The sequence below is a fragment of the Pagrus major genome, chromosome 3, assembly GCF_040436345.1.
Source record: "Pagrus major chromosome 3, Pma_NU_1.0".
In the NCBI taxonomy this organism is placed as follows: domain Eukaryota; kingdom Metazoa; phylum Chordata; class Actinopteri; order Spariformes; family Sparidae; genus Pagrus; species Pagrus major.
In genome coordinates this window covers 11285197-11312191 of record NC_133217.1, presented here as the reverse complement: position 1 = coordinate 11312191, position 26995 = coordinate 11285197, and the positions used below count along the sequence as shown (strand labels likewise).

The 26995-nt window shown below is 40.8% G+C and overlaps 1 protein-coding gene across 1 annotated transcript in view; it reads right to left on the bottom strand.

Moving 5' to 3' along the window:
- The window catches only part of LOC140993699 (cytoplasmic dynein 1 intermediate chain 1), a 57967-nt gene that overhangs the window by 27831 nt on the left and 3141 nt on the right, over positions 1-26995 (bottom strand). The window contains exons 5-10 of the mRNA XM_073463214.1: positions 24785-24844; positions 24515-24630; positions 6230-6322; positions 3962-4133; positions 2182-2281; positions 1851-1976 (exon numbers count right to left, since the gene is read on the bottom strand). Of these exons, the coding sequence (XP_073319315.1) occupies positions 1851-1976; positions 2182-2281; positions 3962-4133; positions 6230-6322; positions 24515-24630; positions 24785-24844 (667 nt within the window). The remainder of the gene's footprint in view (positions 1-1850; positions 1977-2181; positions 2282-3961; positions 4134-6229; positions 6323-24514; positions 24631-24784; positions 24845-26995) is intronic.

Genomic DNA, 26995 nt, shown 5'->3' with positions numbered 1-26995 from the left:
CTCCTCTCGTCTAACCGCTCCTGTGCTCCTTTCATCCAAATCCAAGAGTGACAGGAGAAGTCGTGGCTGATTCCAAATGACTTGCAACCTCTTCTTTCCTTTTCTTTCCACTCAATTTTATCCTCTACTGTTTGTATGGCCACTCTATTTCTAACTCTATCTTTCTATCTATGTTTCTCTGTTTTTCTGTCATTCACTTTTCTTTCTCCCCTCATGAAAAGAACATGGCACAACCCCAGGCCACACAAACTCCCTGACTAACATGTGTGGGGGGGGGCAGGGTAGGAAAGTGAGGCACTTGGGAGTTTCTGTTCTTTCTCAGTTTTTCTTATGTCTCTTCTCCATCTGATATCACTTCATCTGATGCACATCTTTCCAGTAAACACTCACTTAAAACCATTCTCATGGATATGAACAAGTTTGTGCTTGTAGAAGTGGTTTGTATGTGTCAGAGAATCAGAAACAAGGTTTTTGGTTTTTTTTTTTATGTTACAGATAACGATTTCTCTATTCCAGTGATCGCATTCCCAGCTCACCTCTGCTGTAGACATTTGCCGCTGATTGCCCCCTTTTGATAAACCGAGCATTTTATCGGCTGCTTACACAAATATCCTTGTTCCCGAACGTCTTATATTCAAACACTGACAATTTACAGATCAGCATGCTCAGTAAACCGCACTGTTAATAAAGTCAGATGTACTGTACATACTTCCTCAGAGAGCCACATGGAAAAACTACTGAATCCTACAGCTACAAGATGCATAGCTGTAATCTATCCGTGAGACCACATGGATTTCAGCAGCGACATAAATTATGGTGCAGTGAAAGAATGGAGCGCTTTAAAAATCCATTATGGAGCTGGTCTTATATGGCAAGCGTCATATCGAAATATTTGCACGCAGCGTGCGGTCTGCAGGAATATGTGGTTCTGTGTGTGTTTGAGAAAAAGTGAGACTTTTTTTTCCCTAGCTGAGACTTGAATTTGAGATTACGTGTGAGCATTTCTAACATTATTTCTCAGCAGTGAGGTGAATGCCTCTGACGTTAATACTTTCACAGGTGTATTTTCTCATTTCCAGTGACGTGTATGAGGAAGACTTGTCAAATATTGGGAAATGCAGCACTGCCGACATTAGGCGTAGCATCAATGTGGGTGGGCTAACACACACATGCAGCAGCGTCGGATTAGGAAGTGGTAGGCCACATCACATTACTACCAAGACGTCTCTATATGGCCTCGCCTGTCTCGTGGGAGCCATGAAGCCCTCACACCCAATCCTTCCACCCATTCTCTCCTCCCTCCCTCCTTCCACCATTTTCTCAGTGTCATTTGCGATTAGCATCCCGCCCATCAGTGGGTTTCTTTCCCACCAAAACCAAACTTTCTCGCATTAAAACTGACCTCCAAGCGGCAGCGTTCACCTACAATCCAGTTTCCAATAAATGTATGTGGAGCTGCCTTTCATTTACCTCCTCTTTACTCTTTGTGTATAAGTCACAACGGTGCTGTTGTCATGGAAAAGTGTGGAAAAGAGTAACAAGCTGTAGATTACTGGATGCGGCGAAACTCAGGTTGCCAGGTAAAGCCTGACAAATAATGGAGAAGCTTTTGAGTGTGAAATTCTGAGCTGCAAAACAAGGACACAAAAACAAGATGTCTTGTTCTTTTTTCCTCATGCAGCTCTTCAGCAGTTGTTTGTAGGTTTGTGCTTTCAACTAGTCGCCCACAATACAGGGGTAAACAAAAGAAAGAGCACAACTAACTTCTTCCCTACAACGACCTGCAATCATGACTCACATCATATTCCCCAGCTGAGGAAAAACGCCTGAGGTTTGATAAGTATAATTACCTGACAGTGAAAGATGTACTCTGGCGTGGCCTTCTTAAATTTGATGTTCCATACTAGGGCAACACCATCCGGTTCATGAGGAGCATCTTCGTTATTGTTATAAGAGGCAACCAGCAACTCAGGATACTGAGAGAGAGAGAGAGAGAGAGCGAGAGAGAGAGAGAGAGAGAGAGAGAGAGAGAGAGAGGAGGAGAAGAAGGAGGAAGAGGTGAGATGGAAACGAACAATACAACAAACAATAATTTCAAACATTAAAAGCAACTTATGATAAAACTCGCATTATCGCTGCTAAGACTTTTCTGAGCTACATACACAAGGCTACAGGACTCACCTGAGGGGACCAGTCAAGGCAGGTGATTACACGATGTTTTGACCAGTGTTCATCATAGAATAGTCTGCTTAAGGACAAACTGGAGCCACTGCCCGAGTCTCTGAGAGAAAGATATGAGAGAAAACAGTCAAAGGTTACTTTGTGAACAAACCTGAAGACAACGGGTTTGTTCCAGTCGCACAAGAGACATGAAATAGGTACCTGCCAAGAAAAAAATGCCTTCTGTCTGCAGGAGTCAATTGTGATCACTGCTAAGGTATCTTGAGTCTATATATTTACAAAGCGTACCAGCCATAGTAAGTACGGAGGAGGAGGAGAAGCTTTTTTACTTTAAAACATTGCAGACAGGGCCTGTGACAGCTGACACCAATCACTGATTCACAGAGTTACACTACAGTTTACTGACTTGTAAAGTGGAATTATATATCATATCATGACTTATGTCAGAAATACAAATTTACTGAGATGGATTTAGTCAAAAGTAGTCTTTACGGAACAAGGTCTTTCTGTTTAACAATCATACAGTATTTATTATTTCAATAAATTGGTATTTGATCTCCGCAAACGGCCTCTAAGCTCCTGATAGGCCATGTTGACAGTTGGCAATCAATGTTGTCTAAAGTTTAGAGTTGCAATGGAAAGCATATTAAATCGTTGATAATCAATTCATGTTTGTCACTTTAAAAGCAAAAATTTCTGAATGTTTGAATATCTCCAATTTCTTAAATGTAGGGATTTTAAGAATCTTTGGATTTTGGATTGTTGTTTGGACAAAGGAATCAATTTCAAGACATCACTTTGGACTGTGGAAATTGTGATTTTCATACTTTACGTGATGAGCATTTTTCTAAAAGATTTATTGAATAATCCTAAAAATAATCAGCAGATTAATCTAAAATGAAAATAATCGTTAGTTGCAGCCTTATAAAGTTTCAAGTCAGTCTTTAACAGCACCCATTGGCTGATTCAGCATATTGACTTGACATGAGAGGAATTTGGAGAGAGAGCTGTCTGACTCGCTGTCCACCCTTGTGAGTCAGTAATTTCAGCCAACATGTTGCCTGCGGTCAAACTAGATCCTGTACAGATTGCCACTGGCCACTTCAGAATGTTGCATCACCACAGTTTCCAGGCCTTTAATTGTAGATAAACTCCTGTTTGAGTGGTAACTACAACAAATTCTGTACACTAAAAAGTGCAAATGGTCCACTTTGTCTGCAGTAGTATGTGAGAATGAACAGCAATGGAACAAGGTAGTGAAATGTAGGTTATGTTGTTACAACTTCACAAATAGCACATCCATGGAAAAAAGAAGAGGGCTGATGTGAAGCACTGGGCCATGGCCTGTTTTAGACATAATCTCTATTTGACCACAGGCTTGATGCTCCTCTGAGGCTGCAGTGGTCAAAGTTGAAGTGAGCTGGTGAAAGCAGAATTCTTCTGTAATAGCAGCTCTGCACTTATGACTTATAACTTCAACCAACACTTTGATAACCTCCATTTGGAGGCAAGCCTTCAGATGGCAAGACAATGCTCCTTAGGACTAAGTGGTTGTCAGTTCAGAGGAGTTTTTAACCCCCTGAGATTGTGACATCAGCAGGAAGAAATGTATTTTGAAGAACAAAGCAGCTTCCAGGCCCCTAGAGTGACACAGTGGGCATGAGTCAGTCTGAGAGAACATTTCTTAGTTGGAGGCATGTGAGTAAACACTCACATGTGCTCGCTCACGTCCAAACACAGACGCCTTTCCTCCCTCCCTCCAACCCTCCTGCCTGCTCACCCCTCTTTGTCCTCCAGGTCCCGGCCGCTGTAGTCAAAGAAGATGTCACCGTCTTCGGCCAGAGCTCTCTCCATCACCCGGATGCTGCAGTCGAAAAAGCTCTGAAACTCAGAAGAGTGCAAGATCTGCTGCCTCTCCTCCTCTGTCAGCTCCCGCAGCACAGGAAATGAGCCTGTTAGATGGGACATAAACATAAAAACATGTGCCTTATTATCGAGTCATCTCACAAATATTTTAAATGTTTTTTCTGTCTTCTTCTTTCTTCTTGTTCTTAGTATCTTTTCTGTCAGAAAGCAATTAATAATGACCATCACACTTTTCTAAAGCACAAGGTGACATCCTAAAATGTATGTTTTAGCCCAAGTTCCAAAGATATTACATTTATCCTAATTATAAGAGAAAGAAAAGAGGAAAAAGTTTTAGGCATTTGTGAGGACTATATACGGTATACAAAATATAATAAATCTAATAGAAACTAAATTTAAGTACATAGTATTTGATATGATGTGTAAAGTATAGGTATGTTCCTATTTTGAAATAGCTGTTCAGGAGCCTCAAACTGGGAAGGGTCCCGTCATTACTGACAACAGTACAGATATCTTACTGTATCTGACAGTACACAGTAAAAAATAAAAAATTGAGTACATCATGTGCTTCTGATGTCAGATTAACATTCACTTCATCTCTATCAAAACCAGAATCACATCCAGGACATAATAAACTACAAACAGTCCCTAATGCATCTTTTCTAATAAAACCCTACAGTAAGAACTTCATAAACAAGAGAAAAACAAAGCCCTCTGAGCAGCCCGCCTCCCTTTGAACGTAATGGTCGCACAGCACGGCGTCCTGTTTTTGAAGTCACTGTCCCCAAGCAGCACACATGCGATTTTACACACACAAGCACGCACAGACACACATATATCGACCTTTACCCTGCCTCTTGACTTTGATCCCCCTCCATCCCTTTGTATTTCTTACGAGTTGTCAGAAAAGAGCCAGTGAATCGAGTGGCAGAGATCAAAGGCCAGACCTTCTAATAGGCCAGGATGGAGAGGAGACGGATGACTGTGTGTTTATGAGTGTGTGTGTGTGCATACATCTGTCTGTGTGTGTGTGTTTGACTCACATCCGGCTCAGAACTGTGTATGCAAGTGAATATGAATATGTTTGTGCATCATGCATTGTGTTTTTACTCACTCGAGGCCTTCTCTCCATATTTTACTACGTGAAACTACCACATACGCATGCACACACACACTTCTCCATGCCTCTCGACTTTGAAGTGTGGTCGGGGAGGTCAAGTGACAGGTTTTTAATCAGTGCTGACCCCCACATGCCATGGAACTGATATGCTGGACCCGCCTTAACCTCCCCACCCTTCCATCTGATACACCCACTGACTGGATGCGGGTGTCACACACAAGTGACCACATTTCGTGACAGTTTGACCAACAACATGTGAGAAGTCGAGGGAGAAAGATCGCTCTGTGTTGGTTAACTGATACATAATTTGGTATCACTTTATATTAGGGTACACGTATTAACCACTAACTAGTTGCTTATTAGCATGAATGTAAGTAGCATATTGGCCCTTTATATACCGAGTTAGAAAGATTTAATTTAAGGTTGTTTGGACACAATTAACATTTGCAGATTTGTGTTTTGTTACTAGGGGTGTAACGTTCCATCAATCTGGATCTATTTATTGAATCAATGATCAACAATGTGATCGTCGATGTCATCGATGCACAGTGAAAACGCAGCATACCTCCTTCCGAAACATTCAAACCGTTTCAGCGCCAGTCAGATAATTGCAAGCAGCCAAGAAAACGATGATGACATGTTCGCCCTCTTGGGAATCAATAATCAGTGTGGAAATATTTTTGATTTTAAGGAAAAAACTGGTCAACAGACAGACAGAGCATCTGACTCTACAGTCTGCTAAATTGTTGCCCTCCCTAGAGCAGTATTAGCTGCTCTGTTTCAACAATTGTTAAGGTATGTGTATGTATATATAATTAGCAGTATTGAGGAGGTTACTGAGGGAGAACTCTTAGCTAATGACCAAGTAGTGGTAGAATATGAGCATGCAGAATGGGGTGTTAATAAATGCTTTATAATCACTAATAAAGAGCCAATATGCTTCAAATATGCATGCTAACATGACTTCAAGACAACTTAATTAACAAGGTGGTTCAGGATCACTACAATTATAATAATTGATGATTTCTATTCTTCCATCATCCATCCATCCTCCCTTTGTACCTTCTTTGGTTTCCCTGTTCTCGTCATCATCTTGCTGCTCCGACTCGGGGCCCGGCTTCGCCTCCATCATCTCCTCATCTTCCTCTTCCTCCTCTACTGAGAGAGAGTAAAATAAAAAGCAAGAGAGAGAGAGAGAGCACTCATGTTAATCAACAGCTGTTCCAATTTTCCTCGACCTCCCGCTGTGTGCTGCCTTCCCCCCCTCCTTACCAAAATAATCACTCCCAGACATGCACCGGTACACCTGACTAACTAACATTTGGTCCAAATGGGTTTCATTTACAAACACACGCACTTGTATTTGCATTTCTTCCTTTTGTTTTTTCAGAAAACAAAAACATGTGAAGCATAAATGCTGCAGAATCTCTGTTACTTTTGCACATGAATATTAAGTATTAGTTATTGGGTAGTCTTGGAAGTAGAAATATAAACTAAGCCTGAGCTCATTTTCGGTTGTAGCTGTAGCATGTGCTCACATGGTCTGCATGTGTGGACATATTGGTCACTCTGCATGCAAATCAACGACACACACACACACAGAGACACACACACACACACAAACACACACAGCAGGAAATGTCAGTTGTGTGCGCTCTCCTTTTTCGCTCACCTTTGACCCCAAGCAAAAAGATCCAGTGATGTGTGTGTTAAAGGGGATTCCCTGTGCATTCCCTCCAATCAGGCTCTGCAATTACGCTTGCCTCTCCAGGATTTATTGTAAGTGTGTGCAGTGTGTGTGTGTGTGTTTGTGAGGTGGTGGGGTTCAAGTATGAAGGGTTACTGTCAACATAGGCACCTGCTTGTGAGCTACTACCCCCCGCTCCCCCCATGAACAAGCCCCCACACCCCTCGGGGTATGTGTTGGTAACCCTCGCCAACCTCTCCTCCTCTTTTTTGTCCCTCCCTCCCTCCGAAAACAGATGCCGAGAGTCAGGGAAGGGGCCTCTCAGAGGACCTCTTAACACCCTGACACCGTGACCAGACACCTGTGGTCTGCCAACACACACACGCTACCCACACACACACACACACACACACACACACACGTACAATCTGTCTTTTCTCTCTCTCTCTCAAGCACACACACCCGGGGCCCTCGCCTGCCATGCCAGGGGTGGCGAGGGGTTAACTGGCGCAGGGTCAAGCTGACAACAGTCGCTCAGTCCAGTGGGAGGAAGTGACTACATCACACCCTCAGACGTGTCATGTCTCTCTCTCTCACACACATGAACTCAAGCATACACACACACACACGTCGGGGTGTGTTTAACTCAGTTGGAGTATAGCCCGGGGCACTGTTGAAACCACTCGCTCAAGGGCCGCCCTTGCACCGGATGAACTGTCCATTTATCACTCGGACTCGCCTGAGCTTTTGATGAACTCACTGCTGCTCTTTAAAAGGTACAAATGCGATTGTAATTGGTGGAACACTTCAGTGGTTGTATTACTATGATTGCACTCATTTCTGGCCTTATTTCATTTTTTTTATTTTAGCCTTCCTGGTACATCCTTCTCTCACCCTGTCTTCATGTTTGCTTTTCTTTGTCACTCCCAACCTACAGTTTTTGATAGATGACTTTAATTTTCATACCGTGTGTGTATAATAAATGACTAAGCTAAATCAAACACATGGCGGCCAGGCTCAGTCCAAGTCAGTGGTTAACAGCCAGCTGTAGTGATCCAAACACCAGTGACCCACCAGTATGGAGGAGAGACCAGAGAGGACCAGACAGGCAGACTGCCAGACTAGCTCCATGTCTGAGCTGCCAAAACAGACAAGCTGCAAACAGAAAGGAACAGGAAAACACTCCTTTCAGGCCCTTTTGTCTCTCCATCTATGCTTTATTTCCTTCTGATGGTTTTGGCATCCGTCAGGCACCTCTTCCCCTCCACAAACTGTGGTCATTAATCTGCAAGAGCCTCGGGATGTGAGGCAGCAACTGGGGTACTGCTAACCAGCATTGGAAAAGATACATTATACACAACTTCTATTCTATCGCTTTCTATTCTATTCTATTTTCTTGACCTTACGTGACCGGTCCGGTGGTTGGAATGTGTGGCGATGGGAATGGGAGGAGCGTGAGTGGAGGAGAGAAACCACATTGAGGAGCGGTCAAACCGTCAACCCCCGGGACCACAGGACTCCGGAGCAAGGCAGCGTGATTCATGGCCTATGGGTTACCTCACTGAGGGGAGACGGTCCAATTCCCGCATGAAGATACTGCTGATGTCGTTGCCAGCGGCCATGCATCAAGTTGTTCTGTCAGCACTGAAAATATCCCGGATATTTCTTTTGAATGGAAATTTTCTGATTCATTTGTGTGTGTGTTCAAAGTAAAGCAAAAGCTATATTGCAGAAAAATGATATTTGAAAGGAAGACTCATGGGTTAGAAATGATAATATAAAACTTTATGTAAAATGTGCATGCAAACACACACATAGACGCACTGCAGGGTTTCCTGTTGAGTTGCAAAAGAAGCAGGGAAGGGAAATCAAAAGAGACAATCTTCCACAGTTTGAGTGTGTCTGCCTGCTACCCTGCAAGTATCCGCACACTTTCTTGTTTCCACCTCATTCTAGTCACGGGATGCTTTCTCTTTCCACCTGCCGCTTAATACCGCTCCTCACTGCAGGACAACAGGTTAACTGGTATCCTCCCCCTCGCCACAGACGGGGGTCCACCTTGATGAAACTCCGCTTGGGGGCTCCCGTTTTGGCCAGCTACACACCCGGGGTAATGATATCCTCGGTAGCCCGGTGCCGCCGCATCTGGCTGCCTCAATCTTCCCCTGGCTGCTTACTCATGCTGACCGGGCCCAGTCAATTCAGTACAGCCCAGCAGGTATGTAGACACACAGATCCACAGTGTGGAGATACACAAGTACACACAAGACGTGTAAAGGTGTTTGTAAATGCATATGCACACACACACATGCACAACAGAGGCACGAACCCACACGTCTGAATCTGTTAAATTGTTTGGAAGCACAAAAATGTTACACTCTGCTAACAAGAAAGGAAAAACAACATTACCTAACATAGCCTTTCATATGCTCTGTCAGACTCTACCTAAGTGTTGTGCTAGAAACTGGACAATATGCTGTCAGTTAGGGCTGGGACAATAATTCAATATTATTGTATAAATCCAGGTTGCACCAATCTATATGAGTGCAATTATTATAATATCAGCCATAAAAATCTTTTGTCATTATCATAAAAAAAAAAAAATTGTTATATTTATTTGACAGCGAACTCAGTTTTCATGCTACTTAACGATTAAAAATGGTTCCATCAAGTTCTCCACAGAAAGGGGGTAACTAGGGGAAAAGGGAGTACTGGTATCAACCTGGTACTTGGTATTGTATATGTATAGTATATATTATTTCTGTGTATATAACTCAGCGACATTAGTTGGTACCACATCAATAATCTTCTAAGACACATCTCTCCTCCAAATTTACTCTCCTCTTAACCCTTTTCATCAGACAAGATAGCTAACTATGTTTCAATGCAATACTGTATTGAGACCAATTAGCACTATATAATCATGTTTCTCTTGTTAGTCGGTATAAACATCATTATTGCTTTTATGGACCTACAGAAGAGTGAAATAGTTCAGGTGAGAGTAATGTGCTGATCTGTTTGTGGATTAAAGAAAACATAGCCTTAACGAAGGGGTGATACACCGCTGAGAGTTTCATTAGCTTAAACATCTTGTATTATTTCACAGTAGGCAGCTACTATTGCGCATGTGGCGAGAAGAGTTTTGAAGATACTGACAGCATATAAAAGACGTACACGCTTTCTTCTGCTCCCCCTTCGGCTAGTACATGAAGCACAATGGTGCGGTGTGTCACGGCAATAATGTGCTAGCATGTGTTCTGTTTGGTAAGGATCAAAGCTTGAGCTAACCTTTTCTTCTGAACCAAATCCACAGTAAGTGCTAGTGTGCTGAAATATCTTAGTGCATGCTTGGAGCGACTGGCATAGTTATCAAAGAGACCTGTGGGTGTGTGTGTAGTGGAGAGGATGAGACCGGGCCCCAAGTTTGTCATCGACTACATTATGGGAACAGAGCTGCAGACTTATCATAGCCGTATGGAGGTGACTACTAAACTGAGTCACACACAATCAAAGTTGACAGTACTCATAATTTTTACAGCTCTCTATTGTATTAATCACAAAGAAAGACAGATACTGATATGAGAGTGAAGAGGCGGCGGAAACACAAGACAAATACAGCAAGATTTTGGGGGATCCCACGCGCTGGGAATAACCCTACAACATTATACACACATTCATATGGACACATACACACATTCAGAGTTCGCAGGGGTTCTGGGATGTTAGCTGTTGAGCCGACCACAACACATGCACTATTGCAGAGGAGTAGGAGGAGGCTGACATGACTTGAAAGGCCCCTCTAATGTGGCCCTGGCACGACACACACATACTCAAATGAATTAACTACACTGAGAACTCTTATTGTCAGAGAAAGACTCGACACACACATACTCACACTGCATCCACTTCACCTCTGCATATATTACACATGACCTGAGGCACCAGGGGAATTCTCTCACTTTTATTCATCCCACCTCCAGTAATATAATCCTTGTTATCTAAAGTGTCAAAAGATGATTTATATAGCCATAATGAAAGACAGTATAAATGATAGAGGTCACAAATAAAATGATGCAATTCTACAAAAAAGTTATATGACAGGCCTACAGGAAATGTGTCTTGCCACATGGGATATCATGAACATTTTTAAAAGTTATGTAGCTATAGGATGATTCTACAAAATCTGGAAAAACTCTCAGAAGACTGTTCGGTGACTCATTTGGCTAAGAAGGACAAACATCATATTTTAGGCCATCAACAAGCTCATGAGTTTAGACCCACAGATTAAAATACACACCGCTAATTACCTCATTTTCATGCTCACAACAGTTAAACCAGTCATCTCTTTTAAATTCTTCTTCTCACTCACAAACTGAAGCAAAGAAAAGACTACAAATCACTTCTGTTCAGGCTCACTGGCATAAGTTACCAGTGATATACAGAATCAGTTTTAAATTCTTACTATTTGTTTTGAAAGTGACAAAACAGATTAGCTCCACATTACATTATTTATCTGCTAATGGCTTTTTCTGTGCCCAGGTCATGTAGGTCATCCTCACAACAACTCCTCTCAGTCCTTCACTTATGCCTCTAAACCAAAAGGTGAACAGGCTTTTTCTGTTTTCTGCTCCAGATTCGTCATCCCATATTAAGTTCTGTTCCACCATTTACAATTTTAAATCAAATTCAAACACACAGTATGTGATTTCTGCTGCTATGCGTCACTAACCAACAGAAAACAAAGAACTTAAGTAGCGTGGGATCATGGGAATTGTTCAAACATTGTTAAACAACCACCATATTGCAGATGAAAAATATCCACAGACATGGTCATTTTTAAAGTTGATATCACATTATGTTTTGTCTCATTCCCTGACTCTCTGAATGTCTCTCTTGGAAGTAATACCGATAGGTGACTGTTACCTTCAGTAAAATTACGGATTTCTGTAATGCAAATACACAACATGGCTAAATATGTGACAAAGTTTTGAAATATTTTAATTCGGAAAGGTTACTTATTATATTTATATTACATAAGACCCACCTTTTTCTACTCTTACTGCTTTTTAATCTGCTGTTGGTTTTCTTTCAATTTCTCTTAATTTCCTTTTTATTATTTTCATTCAGATTTGATCATCTTACTAGTTTTAGGTGCCTTCTCTGTATTATATATGTACTGTTTCATGTATACCTGTGTTGAGGCCGATTCTAACTTCTCCTGTTGTTAATAAATGTGCTATATATATATAAAAGTGACTTGACTTGACAAGCGTCTTGGTGAACTAAGGCAGATCCCTGGATTTTTGTTAAAACTCAGTTGGACTCACACCCATAACTCTCTTTCTGAAAGAAACACTGCTCACACTTTAAGGGACCTCTGCTAGTCAGGTTGGACAGCAAATTGATGGGTGAGAGCCAGCCACGCAGTAAAGTCGAACAGATCTTTTTCTGAGAGGTGAGAGGGCGGTCCAACCCTGCTGAAGAATCTCACTGTTCGGTAGATGGTTGAGACAGACAGGACAGACTGTGGACAGAAGTGCAACAGTGCGAGTCGACAGTTGTAACTTCTTACAAGTTAAATTGTATTCCTAAGAAGTGACTTAAATGGTGAGTAACTGCTTGTAAAAGGCTTTTTTCCCCCAGAGTGGCCCAAGATTTAATTTAGCTAGAAGTGAAAATGTGTAAAATATTGGTCACTTTTCATTCTCTCTACCCTTGTACCTTTGTTTGTTAATTTTATTCCGTGTTGGGTTTTTTTTTTGTTTGTTTTAATAGCAAATAATGTTTAAAATTCATCATGGTTCATCAAGTCATGATTACCACAGTAGGGGTAAAAGTATTTGCCACATACACACACATTAGCAGCAGGACTTGATGTTAAACTGGTGAGGCTAAAACCCGCAGGATGATTTAGATTAATTCATCTCTTCACCACACTTCGCCACACTGATCAAACATTGTGTGTGTGTGTGTGTGTGTGTGTTCAAGTCTATGTTCACCGGAGTCTGCACTGTATGCACACACGCATGCCCACACATAATCAGCTTTGGTTAATGCAGCCCATTCAGGCCTTTGGGGGTCTGCGGCCAACTCTGCTGTGTGCTGTGGATAGATTCTGCCCCCGTCTCTTTCTCTCTCGTTCCCTCTGTCTCTCTCTCTTTCTCTCCCCCCCCCCCTCTTCCTAGCAGTGCCACCCAGGCTTGGCCCCAACCCAGACCCACATCTTTAAACTGAGCCATCATGCCACGCCACGCCATGCTATGAGCCCAGCCGCAAGGCCCCTGATTAAAACCTATGACTTCAAACTTTCCAAACTGTCAAAAACCCAGTCAGAGAGGGAGACCGACAGAAAAAATCTTACATAAAAATCACCGCTGTGGCATCGACTCACTTTTCAACGCGTCATCTGAGCTGGGATTTGTGTCACTCAGAAACAGGGCTGTGTGCATCTGTGTGTGTGGCTCAGGATGCTGGTGTTTCATTTTGTTTTGATGAGGGACGGATGGGCAGATGGGCCAGTTTTTATAGGCGTGCTAAAGGTTAATGCTTGTGGTGGAAACTTTTTGGAACGCAGTAAAATAGACACAATTATTCAGAGCACCTCAAACCCTTATTCTGCTCAATACCTTCACCAATCAAAAATCTAGTGGGATTTTGTCAATCAAACTAAGAACTGAAAAGCCAACACATGTTTGAGATTAATTGTAAACTATTATTTTCTAATTCCAATAATTTGATTTCATCTAATACTCATTTCTAATAAAAATCTCTGACATCTTTGGTTGGTGAGACTTTGAGGGAGCCCTCAAGTATGTGTGCCAAGAGTGCTCCCTGCTGGAGCGTTGCAAAATAGCATGCAACTGCAGCCAAACAGAAAATCAGCATGGTTATCAAATTTCTCTTCTATCAGCTGTCAAGCCGTAAACTGTGATAATGATCTGGAAATGTAAGGTTTTAATCGGCTGCAACCGGAAACAAAATGAGCTGATTTGAAAGCCTGTTGAATTTGATTAGAAGGCTTGACTGAAGAATAATTGAAAACAAACTTACATGTTTTCAACCTAGATTTATTTTGACTTGACAAATAATGTTTGGGGTTATATTTTTAACTGACTGCTTAAAAAGGCACCAATTCTTGAATTAAGAGTATAAAACAGTGAAAAGGCACAAACATGACAGACAAAGGGTTAACAAACATCAAACTGAAACAACTAAAGTGAAGCAGGGCTATAAGCTGCAGGCTAGCTGTGGCAGTGAACCGCTACACTCTCAAATGAAAACCCCTGGAGAGGCGAAAGGGATCTCGGAGTACAAGGGAGACCACCCAGGCAAACGTTCAAGACCCACTGTTGTTTTACACACGTATAAAAAATGCAACAGGGAGGGGGGGGAAGGGTGGGGCACACATGTCAAAAAGTCAAGTTCAACAAAATGCGAGTGAAAAGGAGCACGATTAAAAAGAGAAAAAAGGGGGCACATGAAACTGTATTCCTACTCATCTCAAGCACTCATCAGATGGCAAATATTATTTTGGATGATGGCCATTTTGCCAAAGAGAGAAACAAAAAGCCGGAAGGGAGGGAGATGAAGAAGGGGGTTCATGTACCTTATTATACGGTGGTCATAGGGGAAAATTGCAATCATCTGTGACTCACTTGGAATACCTTACACACTGTGAAAGACATTATTTTTCTCTAATATCAAGAGTTTTCTCTGGGTTTTGACTGCCATGGCCATTTTGACAGAAACCGCCTGGGAACCTCTGCATCAATTTTAGAAATGAAACAGGAGTGAAGGCTGCGCCCTTTTGAGGGCGATGATGATGAAAGTAAAACTCAAGAGTTGTTTTATGAAGAGAGAAAGTGAGAAGCGGCCGATTATGTGTGTCTGCAGGGAAAAGACGAGGGGGGATCATAATAGCAAAGCCCAGGTCCGATCGGGAGTTTGAGTTTGTGTGTGAACATGCACGTACAGCACATGCACACTTGTTTTAAAAAACACTTCTAGAAGCTACCTTTACTCTTCCAAATGTCCAAAAGTCACCAAACAGAGAAAGTCAATTTTAAAATTCACTTTCAGTGTAACAAATTTAAAATAAAACAACGGAGTACATTTTGTCCTCTGGTTACACTCACTGTGGTTATTCTCTATTTGACTTGAATTTTGACTGTAGAAAACACACGTATTCTCTCTCTCACACACACACACACACGTCCTCTGGTCTGTTCAGTCACTGTTGTAGCCGCCTGGCTGGAACAACAACAATGTATGAGACAACCGCTTCCATATGTGGCTGCATACACATATATGCGCACATACCATACGCAGACACATACAGAAACATATAAGTACCTAACCATGCAAAACACACACTCGTGCAACCACATTCCTCCCTTCAGGACCATGTAGACTGCCCACAAACCCCTCAGTCATGTCGGCTTCATATAGACTGGGAGTGTGTTTCATTCACTGTTTTTATTTGAATGCATCGGTGCTTCACTGGATTGTAGAAATACCAAAGACAGACACATGATAAACTGACTGAGTTGTGAGTGTTTTGCTCTGAGCCTCAGCCCACAGCCCAACACAGTAAGAATTTCCTTTTCGCATGATGTCCTGTTGGAGAAACTGCAACAACACAGACCGCAAAATTCTAAAATGTTGATTGAACACAAGACTCTGTGAGAAGAATTTGTACAGAAATCTGATTAAAGAAGCATCAAACAAGATGACCAGACTACTAATCAGAACAACTCTAATGTTACTGCATTTCAAAAATAACAACATCCAGGCTATGATAGTTGGCTTACTTGCTTTAGTGTTTTTTATTATTATTAATATAACTTTTCATGGCTGTATTTGATTGGACAGGCAAAGAGTGACAGGAAACAGGGAGCGAGAGGGGATTATACGCAGCAGAGGGCCACAGGTTGAAATTGAACGCTGGGCCACAGCGGCAGGGACACAGCCTCTGTACATGGGCTGCACACTGATCTACTGGAGCACCCCTATGTCAGTTTGATCAGTCACATTTTACAACAAATCATGGCTACAAATGCACCGATATGAACTCAAATTTAGTTGCTCACATTTTGAAACAAATCATTTAAAGTTTTATCAGGTTGCAAAGAATAGAATAAAAAGATTTTAAGGGTCTGTTAAATGAACCAGTTAGAACTGGCAGTATGGTTTAAATCAATATCGCACTTATTTTCAGTCCAGCAAACCATGTTCCCCTGTTACGCAGCATAACAGACAAAGTCATCACATTCATGAAAGAAAAACTTCAATAACTTAGTGCTGTGGCAGAGCCTTTTTGTGTGGAGTTTGCATGTTCTCCCTGTGCTTGCATGTGTTTCCTTCGGGTGCTCTGGTTTCCCCCATCATCAAAACATATAGATAAGGTCAATTCTCTGGTCACTGCCCTTGACCCGGGTTGGTCCCCGAGCGCTTTACGTTCGCTGGCAGTTTCATTAAGTTGTGAATTGTATGATGGTTTGTGATAAAATAAAGATTCTTCTTTTATAAACTATTAAGTCATATAGTACTCGAAATTAGTTTCAGACAGATATTCCAATACTTTTGGTGCCAATTTAAAGTCATGATTAATACCTGAAGGACATTTTTGCTCAAGTGCTGATAAAAACCAACCAGGTCAGGACTTGTTGAACCATATTCAATATATTTAGAAGTTTGTAGAAAACTCTAACCAGACCAACATGCTGCAAATATGCAAAGATAATTTCTTAAATTTGCAGTTTGGTTTCTTAACTACTCTACTATGGTATTATGTAGAGCTCAAGTCATGTGTGTGGCCACTTTGCCTGCGTGCACATGTGTGCTTCTATGTACACCAGTGTATGTGCATGCTTGTTTATTCCCATGCATGTTAGTCTGTACATGTTTGTTTACATTTATGAATCAGTCTGCTTATATCTGCATGTGTATGAGTACATTCACAAAAATATATGTGTCTTTTCAGATTAGTGCTTGGAAATGGGGTTTCTCTTGCAATTAGAGGCCATTACCAGCCCACCACATGTCAAAAGAAAAACCTCTCATTGCCGTAAATATACTTAAGGAGTGAATTACTGACCAACTATACACTCAAGCTGTACAGACCCTGAAAACTAATGGGCCAGAAAATACATGAGGTGGGGAGAGTCATGCACACATACTTTTGCATACGGATGCACAAACATTAACACACACTCTTGACCTTGTGAACTTTTAACCCTAAATAATAATAATGGGGTTTTCAAAAGTTGCAACATCAAATTATACACAAACACACACACAGTTGTATTTCTGAAGGCCCACTGGTGGTTTACTGCGAACAATTACTGCTGTAATATCATAACTGCAACAACATCCCTAGGTGGCCTCGCCTGCTTCTCCTGTTTTTTTTCTCTCTCTGTTTCTCCTCCATCCCTCTATTTATTCTCTCATGTCCAAAGATTTCTCATCTTCTTTTATATTCTCTCTTTCTCCCTTCCCTCTATTTTCTCTCTATTTCTTTGGCAACCTTTCCTCCACGGCCTATTATGGATCTTTTAAGGCTCCACTGAGCAAAACCAATTTCTACAAACTGGGTCAAGCTCACACTGCACCCATGCCAACCTGCACACATGCATACGTGTACAAGCACATGCACAAAATGGCTTCAATCCCCTTGACCTTTCTTGCTCTTGCCAACATTTCAAGTAAGCACGCAGACACACACACACACACACACACACACACACACAGATAGTTATCTTCAGATTGGGATCAGCAAAGTAAAAGAGTGGGTTTGTCACAGTACTGACATTCATTCTGTTCATGGCCAAGTGGGGTTGGCCAGTCCAGAGGAGGGATGCAAGGAGAAACAAAGCGAGAGACAGAAAGGTTGCCCATATTTTGCTGAAACTATGTGAAATCTCACACCCTCCACCCATCTGTAGAACCTTTAAAACTTGGGTCTATAAAAAATGTTATCAGGCCTGGGGAAAATGGAGCTGGACCATTGCAACTGTTGTGGTTAAATAGTTGACATGAGAGGGGGTTCAACAGTGAAGATTACATTTTGTATTTTAGAACATGAGGAAAAATATTGCATAATTTTCATTAAGCATAGGCATGTGTTTGCAAATAATGCTTTTAGGACTGTCACAACAGAGTAAAGTTTTGGTCAAGCCCAGAAACAGCTTACACATGACAATGGGCGAAAACCCTGTTAAAACCTACATTTTTACTACACTGATGGTATTAAACTATACGAATATAGCCTGGATTTTCCGTAGTCTAAGAAGCAAACAGCAATCTGTTTAACTCTTGTTTAATCTATTATTATCCCAAATATTTCCAACAATGTTGTTAGAATGTTACCCTTTACAGTATCTTAAACCTGCACTAATTGATGTGTTTTGGCCACACCTCATGAAGTTCCTTTGGCAAACATGTTGGTAAACAGGCTATCTGACTAGTGAGGGAAGTATCTGACTATGTAGCTACTAATGCTAGGAATCAACCAATACGTTTGTTTCAGGGCTGATACCTAATTTTCGTAACGATGGAGTCCAATAACCGATATTTGAAACCAATGTGCATTTGCAATACAAATGAAAATCTTGATAGCTTCAGTTACTAGTTACTTTGTAGATTCATATTATTCAGTTTTGACAGGCTATTTATCATGACATGTAACCAATCAGGAAGTGTTGTAGGCTAGATGTTGAGTGAGACCAAAGAGCGGTGACTAGAGACAGAGAGACGCAGCTGCATTAGAGTCAAGATAGCACAATTTAAATCAATTTAATTAATCTGGAACCTCACACAAAAAAGCACTGATTCTGATAATGAAAAATGTTAATATAAATAATAAATAATTGGCCAGGCCAATAGTCTCAATATCAGGCCAATTTATGAGGCGATATATATATATATATCGTGTATCACTAATAGAAACCAAACCAATAAGCTGAAAGACACTTAAATGCTCCACAGAGCTGAAAGGAACTGCAGAGCTGGGTGACAAACAAGTAACCACTTTCATATTACACACGATGATTTGATCCGGTGTCAGTATGAAAATATTGTCCAGCTTCAAATGTTAGCTATAGCTCTCTCAAACACTGCCACAGGTGTGGTTAAAGGCATCCACCTGTCACACCATGACCACTGCCACACCATACTTTTGAATACTATTGAATGTTCAAACTTTACCAGCCACTCCACACATTATCACAGATTTTTGGCTGGTGAGTGAAGCAAATCTATCAGGCACTTTGCATATTTTGCTAGCATTTGGCTGGTGGCCGGTGCTAATTTTGAGCCTTGCTTGTATTAAGAAAAATGTATTAAATTACTTTGAAGACTAAAGCCAAGAGTGTAAACCAACCAACAGTATTGATTTATATTAGATTCAATTAGAGGTGAAAAGTAAATAGTCACCTTGAAATAGAAACCCGTTCTCTTTCTCAAGAACATGTCAACATGGTTAGGCACAAGATAGAGGCATGAAACAGCAACTACCCAACACACACTTTGTTTGACCTCAGTCGGTTAGGTTACTATCACACACCACATTAGACCTTACTTTATTTCCCTGCTATGTCGTTAGACAAAGCGTCCGTCCCTCGCGACAACCGTGTCCATTCATACCCATTAGGATGGCAGTAAATAGTTGGAGCCAACCGTGACTGGGGCTAATCTGATTGACTGACACAATGGACACTTGGGATAGACATATGAGTGAGCAGCCAATGGGAAAACGAGCACACATAGACCAGCTACACATCACGATTATAGGAAGGCAATTGGTCACGGAAATGAAAAGCCATATCATTAACTGGTTTAAATGAGAGTCACACACACAAACCCCATGGGAGCTTTAAAACACAAACTCTTGTGTAGAACATGCACACGCACAAAGTCAGATCAAATCAAATTTGATTAAGCTGTACTCAGTCTCCAACACACACACTGCTCTAAAGCATACTCACGTCACACACATGCACTAAGGTCAGATATGAGAAGTGTTGAGGTCAGAAGTTCATGAGGAGAACGAGCTGTGAGAAACGCTGAGTCATCCGTCAACCATTTAAAGTGATTACGATGAGACAACACTTATCCTTCCGTTCACACACACTTGATATAAATATTACAGTTTTAATGTGAAACAACCTCTTACATTGAGAGTCGTCAAGCAAATTCAGGCCCTAATAACATATGATAGGGATAACAATGAACACAGTTATAGAGATTGTATCTGAATTATATAAAACGCATCAATTAGCCGCATGTGACCTTTAAAAATGTTTTATAATAGAGACGACTGTTGAAATTAAATGCAATAAACACAATTTAACAACATACAGCGGTTTAAAAGGAGATACAGGTCCCTCCATGGAGCTTTATACAGTCCTGAGACACAACACCATCACTGAGACAAAGAGACTTCTTCTGTTCATTCCCCCACAGCAGCCAGCTGGGTTTCTCCCCCATTAAATCCCACTCTTTCTTCTCTCTGTTTATATGGTTTAGTATAAAGCAGAATACAGCCTTAGGTACAAGAAGAGTAAAAATACACTGAAATGGTGCCAAGCATAATAAAATTAAGGTGGACAAACAATTTTTTTTCCCTTTTTTTGCTGAATTAGAGGGAGGAATGGCACTTTTCAATGTGTAGAGTTATTTGTCTGATAAAAAAGAAATACATGAAAATAAATAACTTTTTGCATACACGCAAATCCTAAATTAAAACTAAACTATCTTTGGTTCAGTGATTACCCTGTTAGCACAGTATTATCCTGGCCATGTCAAATCTGTCAAGCAATTAGAGTACAGCCTTTAGAAACACTTATCATCTGCATGTGAAAACCACCAGGAGCTTCAAGGTGAGCTCACTGGCTTTCTTAGATCAAAGCTACATACACACTGATGGCCTGCATAGATGTACATGAAAGACAAACACAATCACACAAACGCAAAAACACACTGACAAATACTGAACATAAGCCTGCATTTAATACCTCATACTTAATCCTAGAGGTGTGCGACCTTACAGTTCACCTCAATAATACTATTATGTGAATCATTGTAGATCCCTAAACAAATCCACAAATGATTTGTAATCAATATTAGTCTTCCTCCAGTCAAAAATATGATTTTCTTCTTGTCCCTACAGTTGGATGTTTGAGCTTAACTGTTCAGAAAATGATGTGTAGAGTTGTCACTAGAAGGATGTTTTCACAGTTAGTGCTGAAAGTGGGAAGTTTCTCTGTGCTCACTGAAAATCAGATTCTAAGTGGTGGGCCTACAAGGGTGATTTATGACATCACAAATAGTTTGGAAGCCAATCCTGGTCAAATTTGCAGCTTATGAAATTATGATGTAAAAACCTGAAACCACCAGTGCACATACAATGAGAATGGACTTTGGTTGGCTGGTTGGCCTTAATAATTATGCATGCAACCTGTAACTGCAACCTGAAAATGAGATGCATGTTAGGTTCAGTAATCAACAAAAGGAACTGGCCTGAACAAATATACATCCAGAAGTGCAGGCAGGTGCTACCATCAGCCTCTTTCCCTCTTTCTCCAGACACACAAGCTTTGTGCTAGTCTGCAAAGACAGGGTCTCTTAAGGCCAGGGTCACCTCCCTGTAGACCACCACAGCACTACTCTGGCTCCCAGATGTTCACGCACATACACACCTCCACAGGGACCTCCAGAAAATGAAGTTGGAAGCTGAACACAAACAACCTTAAATGGACCGACATAAAGCATCGCCAGAGGCAATAACCAGCCACAGACTGTGTATTTGTTTGCATGTATACGCAGACTACTTGACCTGTGTATAGTCACTATTGCATGTTTATTTGTTTGTATGTTTTCTTGTTAGTGTTTATCTTTCTACTTAATTGCCTTCTACTGTTTACGACAGTTGTATTGTTTGTTTGTGTGTGTGTGTGTGTGTTGTTTTGGCGCTCCACACAGGTACACTGACAGCTTTTGTAAACAGGAGTCCTTGTATGTTCAAGCGAACTTGGCCAAAAAAAACCTGATTCTGATTCTGGCGCGAGAGCATGTGTGTATTCATGTGTATGTCTCCCAGCAAACACATGTGAGTCAGTGCCTGTGCACTTGTTGAATAAACGATCTATTCCTGGGTCTGTCAAGGAAGTGGGGGGAGTTGAGGCGGGCCATTTGGATGCTGATCAGGACAGACGTGTGTGTATGTGGGTGTGTGGTGGTTGATGGTGGAGGAGGGCAGTGGAATCCACACCAGACCATCTATTATAATGACAGGAAGCAGGAAGTACAACCCCTTCACAGTCACATGGCTGCCAGCTGTCTTGGCAACTACAAGAGGGAAGATAGAGAAGATGATAGGGAGCATGTGTGTGTTGTGTGTGTGTGATATATATATATATGTATATATTTATATATATATATATGTATATATTTATATATATATATATACATATACACATATATATATACATATATATACATATATATATAATTAGGATGGAGAACGTGTAAGTGGAGCAGTATCTGTGCATTCATACACGTGAGGATGGCATTTCTAAATGGTATATCTGCACTTGTAATAAGAACAAAGGCTTGAAGTTTAAATAAGTGGAACAACTACAACTGTCAACCATCCAAATCTCCATTGTCTTTCTCCTCCATTAGGAAAAATTCGGATGTATATGCCTTGAATTTACAACCACCAACATGATGCCAAATCCAGTGAAGGACTAACCTCAGTTTTCACCATATGGATGTGTTTAGCAACTGCAGCTCAGAACACATGTGCACGCCTACTTGAAGAGACACATATATGCACACATAACCTCACATGCAAACACACTCATTCACACACACGCACAGAAGCACACATAAGTTTTCCTGCATACCATCTTCTTCCAAATCTATTCCATTATTACTTCCAGACTAAAACATGATAGAATGACGCTCAAATATCTGGTAATTACTTTAATACATATACAATTAAAATTTGAAAATAGGATAACTCTCAGAATAAAAAAGGCACAAAGCAACAAACCTGAACACAGTCAATGTTGGAGAATGTGCAGTAATATGTCTGCTGGCCAATTTCATATTCTTTGGGAGTGTCCTATTATTTCTTCTTACTGGGCACATGTAGGAACAGAGATCAGATCAATGATAAGCTCAGACCTTGATTTTCATTTCAGCATTATGTATTTGGGCTGAAAAAGCAGGAAAGATATTTAATACAAATACTAATAGCAGGTAGCAAAAAAGCAATAATCAGGAAATGGCTGTGTAAGACTGTAGAGACTCCAACCACACCTGAATGGAAACAATTAGTTTAGGACATTTATAGCATCAAACAATTGAGCTTTTCTCTCAGACATGCTACTGGAAAATGTGAAAAATACAGGAAAACATTTAAGTGATTTCCTTACTATGTATCCATTTGTTTTAATTCCTTCTGCAGTAAGGAGAACAGAATCAACGGCTTTACATGACTCAAAGTCATGGACACTGCATGTAACCTAGCTTCATTTCACTTCTAGTTTTTGATGTCAAGAATTTCACTTTCACCTTTGATGATCCTGTCTGTCGTCCCTTTGTCTGTCAGTTGTATTTTTGCCAAAAAACAATTAAAATAAAGTTGTTTTTAAAAAAAAGCTGAAAATAGGACTGCAAAATATGGTAAAAAAAATCAAATTGCGATTATTTTGACAGATATAACATTCGTGATATGATTTATGAAATAGTGGGATAGATTATTTCAGCATCACAATGTTCATTTTCAATAAAACTATTAAAATCATGGTGATGTGACATTTGTTGGTGTCTGTACCAATCAAACATGTATTCTTACATTTGGAGAATAAGATTTGTACGACAGGGGTTCTTTGCAGCACTACAGTGCTTAAACTGTCAATAGACAAGTTTTCTGCTTCAAGATATCATTATGAAGGGAAGGGAAGGGATATAGAATAATAAAACCATCTGTGTGACACTGGTTGCCTATGGACCTCGCTGGCTGTCACTTCACAATTTTTTCTGCCATCAGGCAAGCAGTCACCAGGCAAGCAGTCACGTTTTGTCCTTTGTTGTTGTTATTTGCGACTCTGACGAAAACAGAAACAATCCAGCTGTCTTTGCAAAAGCTGTGGCAACAATAATGCCACTTCGAAACACTCGGGGGGGAAAGTTATCTGTTGCCACTTTAATAATAATGCTGTTTTGTCACACATTTTATCTTGGATATTGCACGTGGCCATATCACAATTTCGATAATATTTTAATTAATTGTGCAACCCTATTTAAAAACTTAACAATTTGAAGAATATGTAAGACACATACACAAATATATATCTATGTGTGCATACCACATGCATACACACAGCCATGCTCCCACATCCTTAAAGAATCATCTTGGCTCACTTTCATCTGTCAGCCTTTAAATCACTCCAGGTTTCCAGGCTGTGAACTGGCTAACCGAAAGAGTATCAAATTCAACCACACAACGACGACAATCACTGCAACATGAAACCTTTTGTTGCTTCTTGCAACCTCTGCTGCCCCATGGACCCTAAAACAGCTTGAATCATAGACTATAGATTATAGGAACGTCAAGAGGAATCACTCATGCACATGCATACACATATACTCACCTTCGGACAGGTGGGCAGTTAGCGGTGTCTGTGTCTCCTTGCAGTAAGAGACCACCTCTTTGGGAAGGAAGTCTACCTGTGTGATCTTAGAGGCCCCCAGCCTCTGCATCCTGCGCCTGGGTAACAGAGACAAGATGTTCCTATTAGCAGAGTTACATTGTCTACATACAACACAGTACAGTGACATTTGTTTCAAAGTTTGAATCAATAAATAACATGTAGAGCTCAATATTCAGAACATTGGGTCATTAGAGGAAAAGGAAGATGTACCCAAGCTCAGAATCAGCCTGCAGCTGCAGCACAGACGGGTCTGTGTCCCACTGCAGCGTCCTGATGTCACCAACAGGGGGGGAAGAGAGGACATGCATGTTTACAAAAACATTATAACAAACACACAAACACTGGCCCACATGTATGTGCACACACACACTCACCCACAGACCACTTATCTAGAGAACAGCTTAACACAGGGATTCCCATCGAATTCATGCAGGCACTGTTAATGGAAAATGTTTAGATAAGTGGATATACTGTGGGAGGGCTATACATTAAGGAGACATTTTATTTCATTATTTTTCAACGTATTCTATATAATCTATCTTGTATTTATTTAAAATCTCTGCTTATCTCTTGTAATAGATTTTGTGGTCTTCTGCCAGGAATATACATGATGAAAATACAAATACTGTATATTTATGGACAAACAATATTTCATTGTTTTGTGGAAGAAGGTCAAACTGATATAATTGTTTTCAGTGGAAAACCAACTTAACAAGACAACTTTTAAAAGCTGATTTGGATTTTTTAATCTTACAAAGCATCTAATTTTAGCAACATATTGTGTTTCTTTTATGACATATTTTGTCTTGTTGTTTCATATGCAAATTTGTGCCAAACGATACAATCTCAATTCCAAAAATGCTGGGACGCTGCGAAAAATGTAAATACAAACAGAATACTGCGAAATCCTTTTCAACCTATATTCCATTGAAAACAGTACAAAGACAAGATATTGATAAACTTGTGAATTTGATGCCTGCAACAAGCAAAGTGAGAAGAACCACAGCGTCCCAACTTCTTTGTTATCGCGGTTGTACATGAAAACCATGAGCAATGTATCAGCTACATGACTTCCACCTCACACCCACAGCACAACATACAGTGTATCATCTTTGTACATACAGTATATTCACACAATAACAATCAGCACATGAAAATCAAATTAAAATGCATTTATAAAGATTTAGCTTGCTCAACATGCATGACAAGGTACTTGCCATGCATGATCAGTGAGTTTGACAAACCATGAGTAAACTGCTGATCTCTTTAGTGCATTTGCTTGATTCTTCAGCAGGTATAACTTGCTTTATATTGGGGAGGTAGGGATATCTTGCCTACAGGGAAATCAAACAGCAAGTGAAACCTTGAGAGAGTTTTATGACAACTTGGCTGGAATCTACTGGCTGTGAAAGGATAAAGCTTCCAACATCGCTTCACTTTTTGATGATACCTTTTAGGGCCAGTGAAGACGCCCACTGGACCTTCAGCTTGTGCCACACCGCGCCAGGTGAGAGTGTCAAGGCATTTCTTTAAGCCTGACACACCAGCTGTTTTTTCAGTAACAGCGATGACACTTTTTAAGCAGCAGATTGTCAACTCTGTGAAGGCTGAAATGACTTCTGTGGCTCAACTCATGCGAGCAGAAATCTTTGGAGCTGGTATTAAGGGAGACAGCGGGGCTTCAGACAGGAAGTCACCAGGGGAGAGCAGAGGAACGAAGGAAACAGAGGCACTGCGCCGTTTTGATTTTGCAAATCACGATGGGAACACATTGCTAAGACCACTGACAACACTGTGGGTGGCTCTCAGTGTTCACATGTGGGTATACTCAAGTAAATAATAGAGGTGGGGGGGATTCCTGGGTTTGACGTGTAAATGCTTACCTTGAGATCTGTGCTTGGGACTTGTTTTTAGAGAAACCTGACCTATGAAGGGACACACATACACAGCCACAAATGGAGAAGCTCAAAATGGCATGCCATCATCCAGGGTGGATTTGGGGGAGAAAAAAAAATCTTTCATTCCAGACACTGACTCACCAATTTGTAAAATCCAATTGGTAAAATCTAAAAAAGAGCAAAGAGTCTCATGCAGTATATGATAATTTATTATTTATTATTGCTGGGAACTTGAGCGAGTTCCCACACATTCTTCATCCCCAATTCCACCCCTGGCCACACCAGAACAACACATCACTAATGACTCCTGAGGGCATCACTCACACGCTGACCTCTACAGTCAGCTGCCATTAAAAAGCAAATGGAAAGCGCTTGATGACCACTCTCTTCTCAACTGTGGGTTCAATTGACCAGAGCAGCCATGTGCAGACCTTAAAGGTGAATTGTTGCTACACTGGTCTTGGGTGTTGTGGATATCTAAGACTTAGACTTAGACTTTCTTTATTTATCATTCAAAATTACA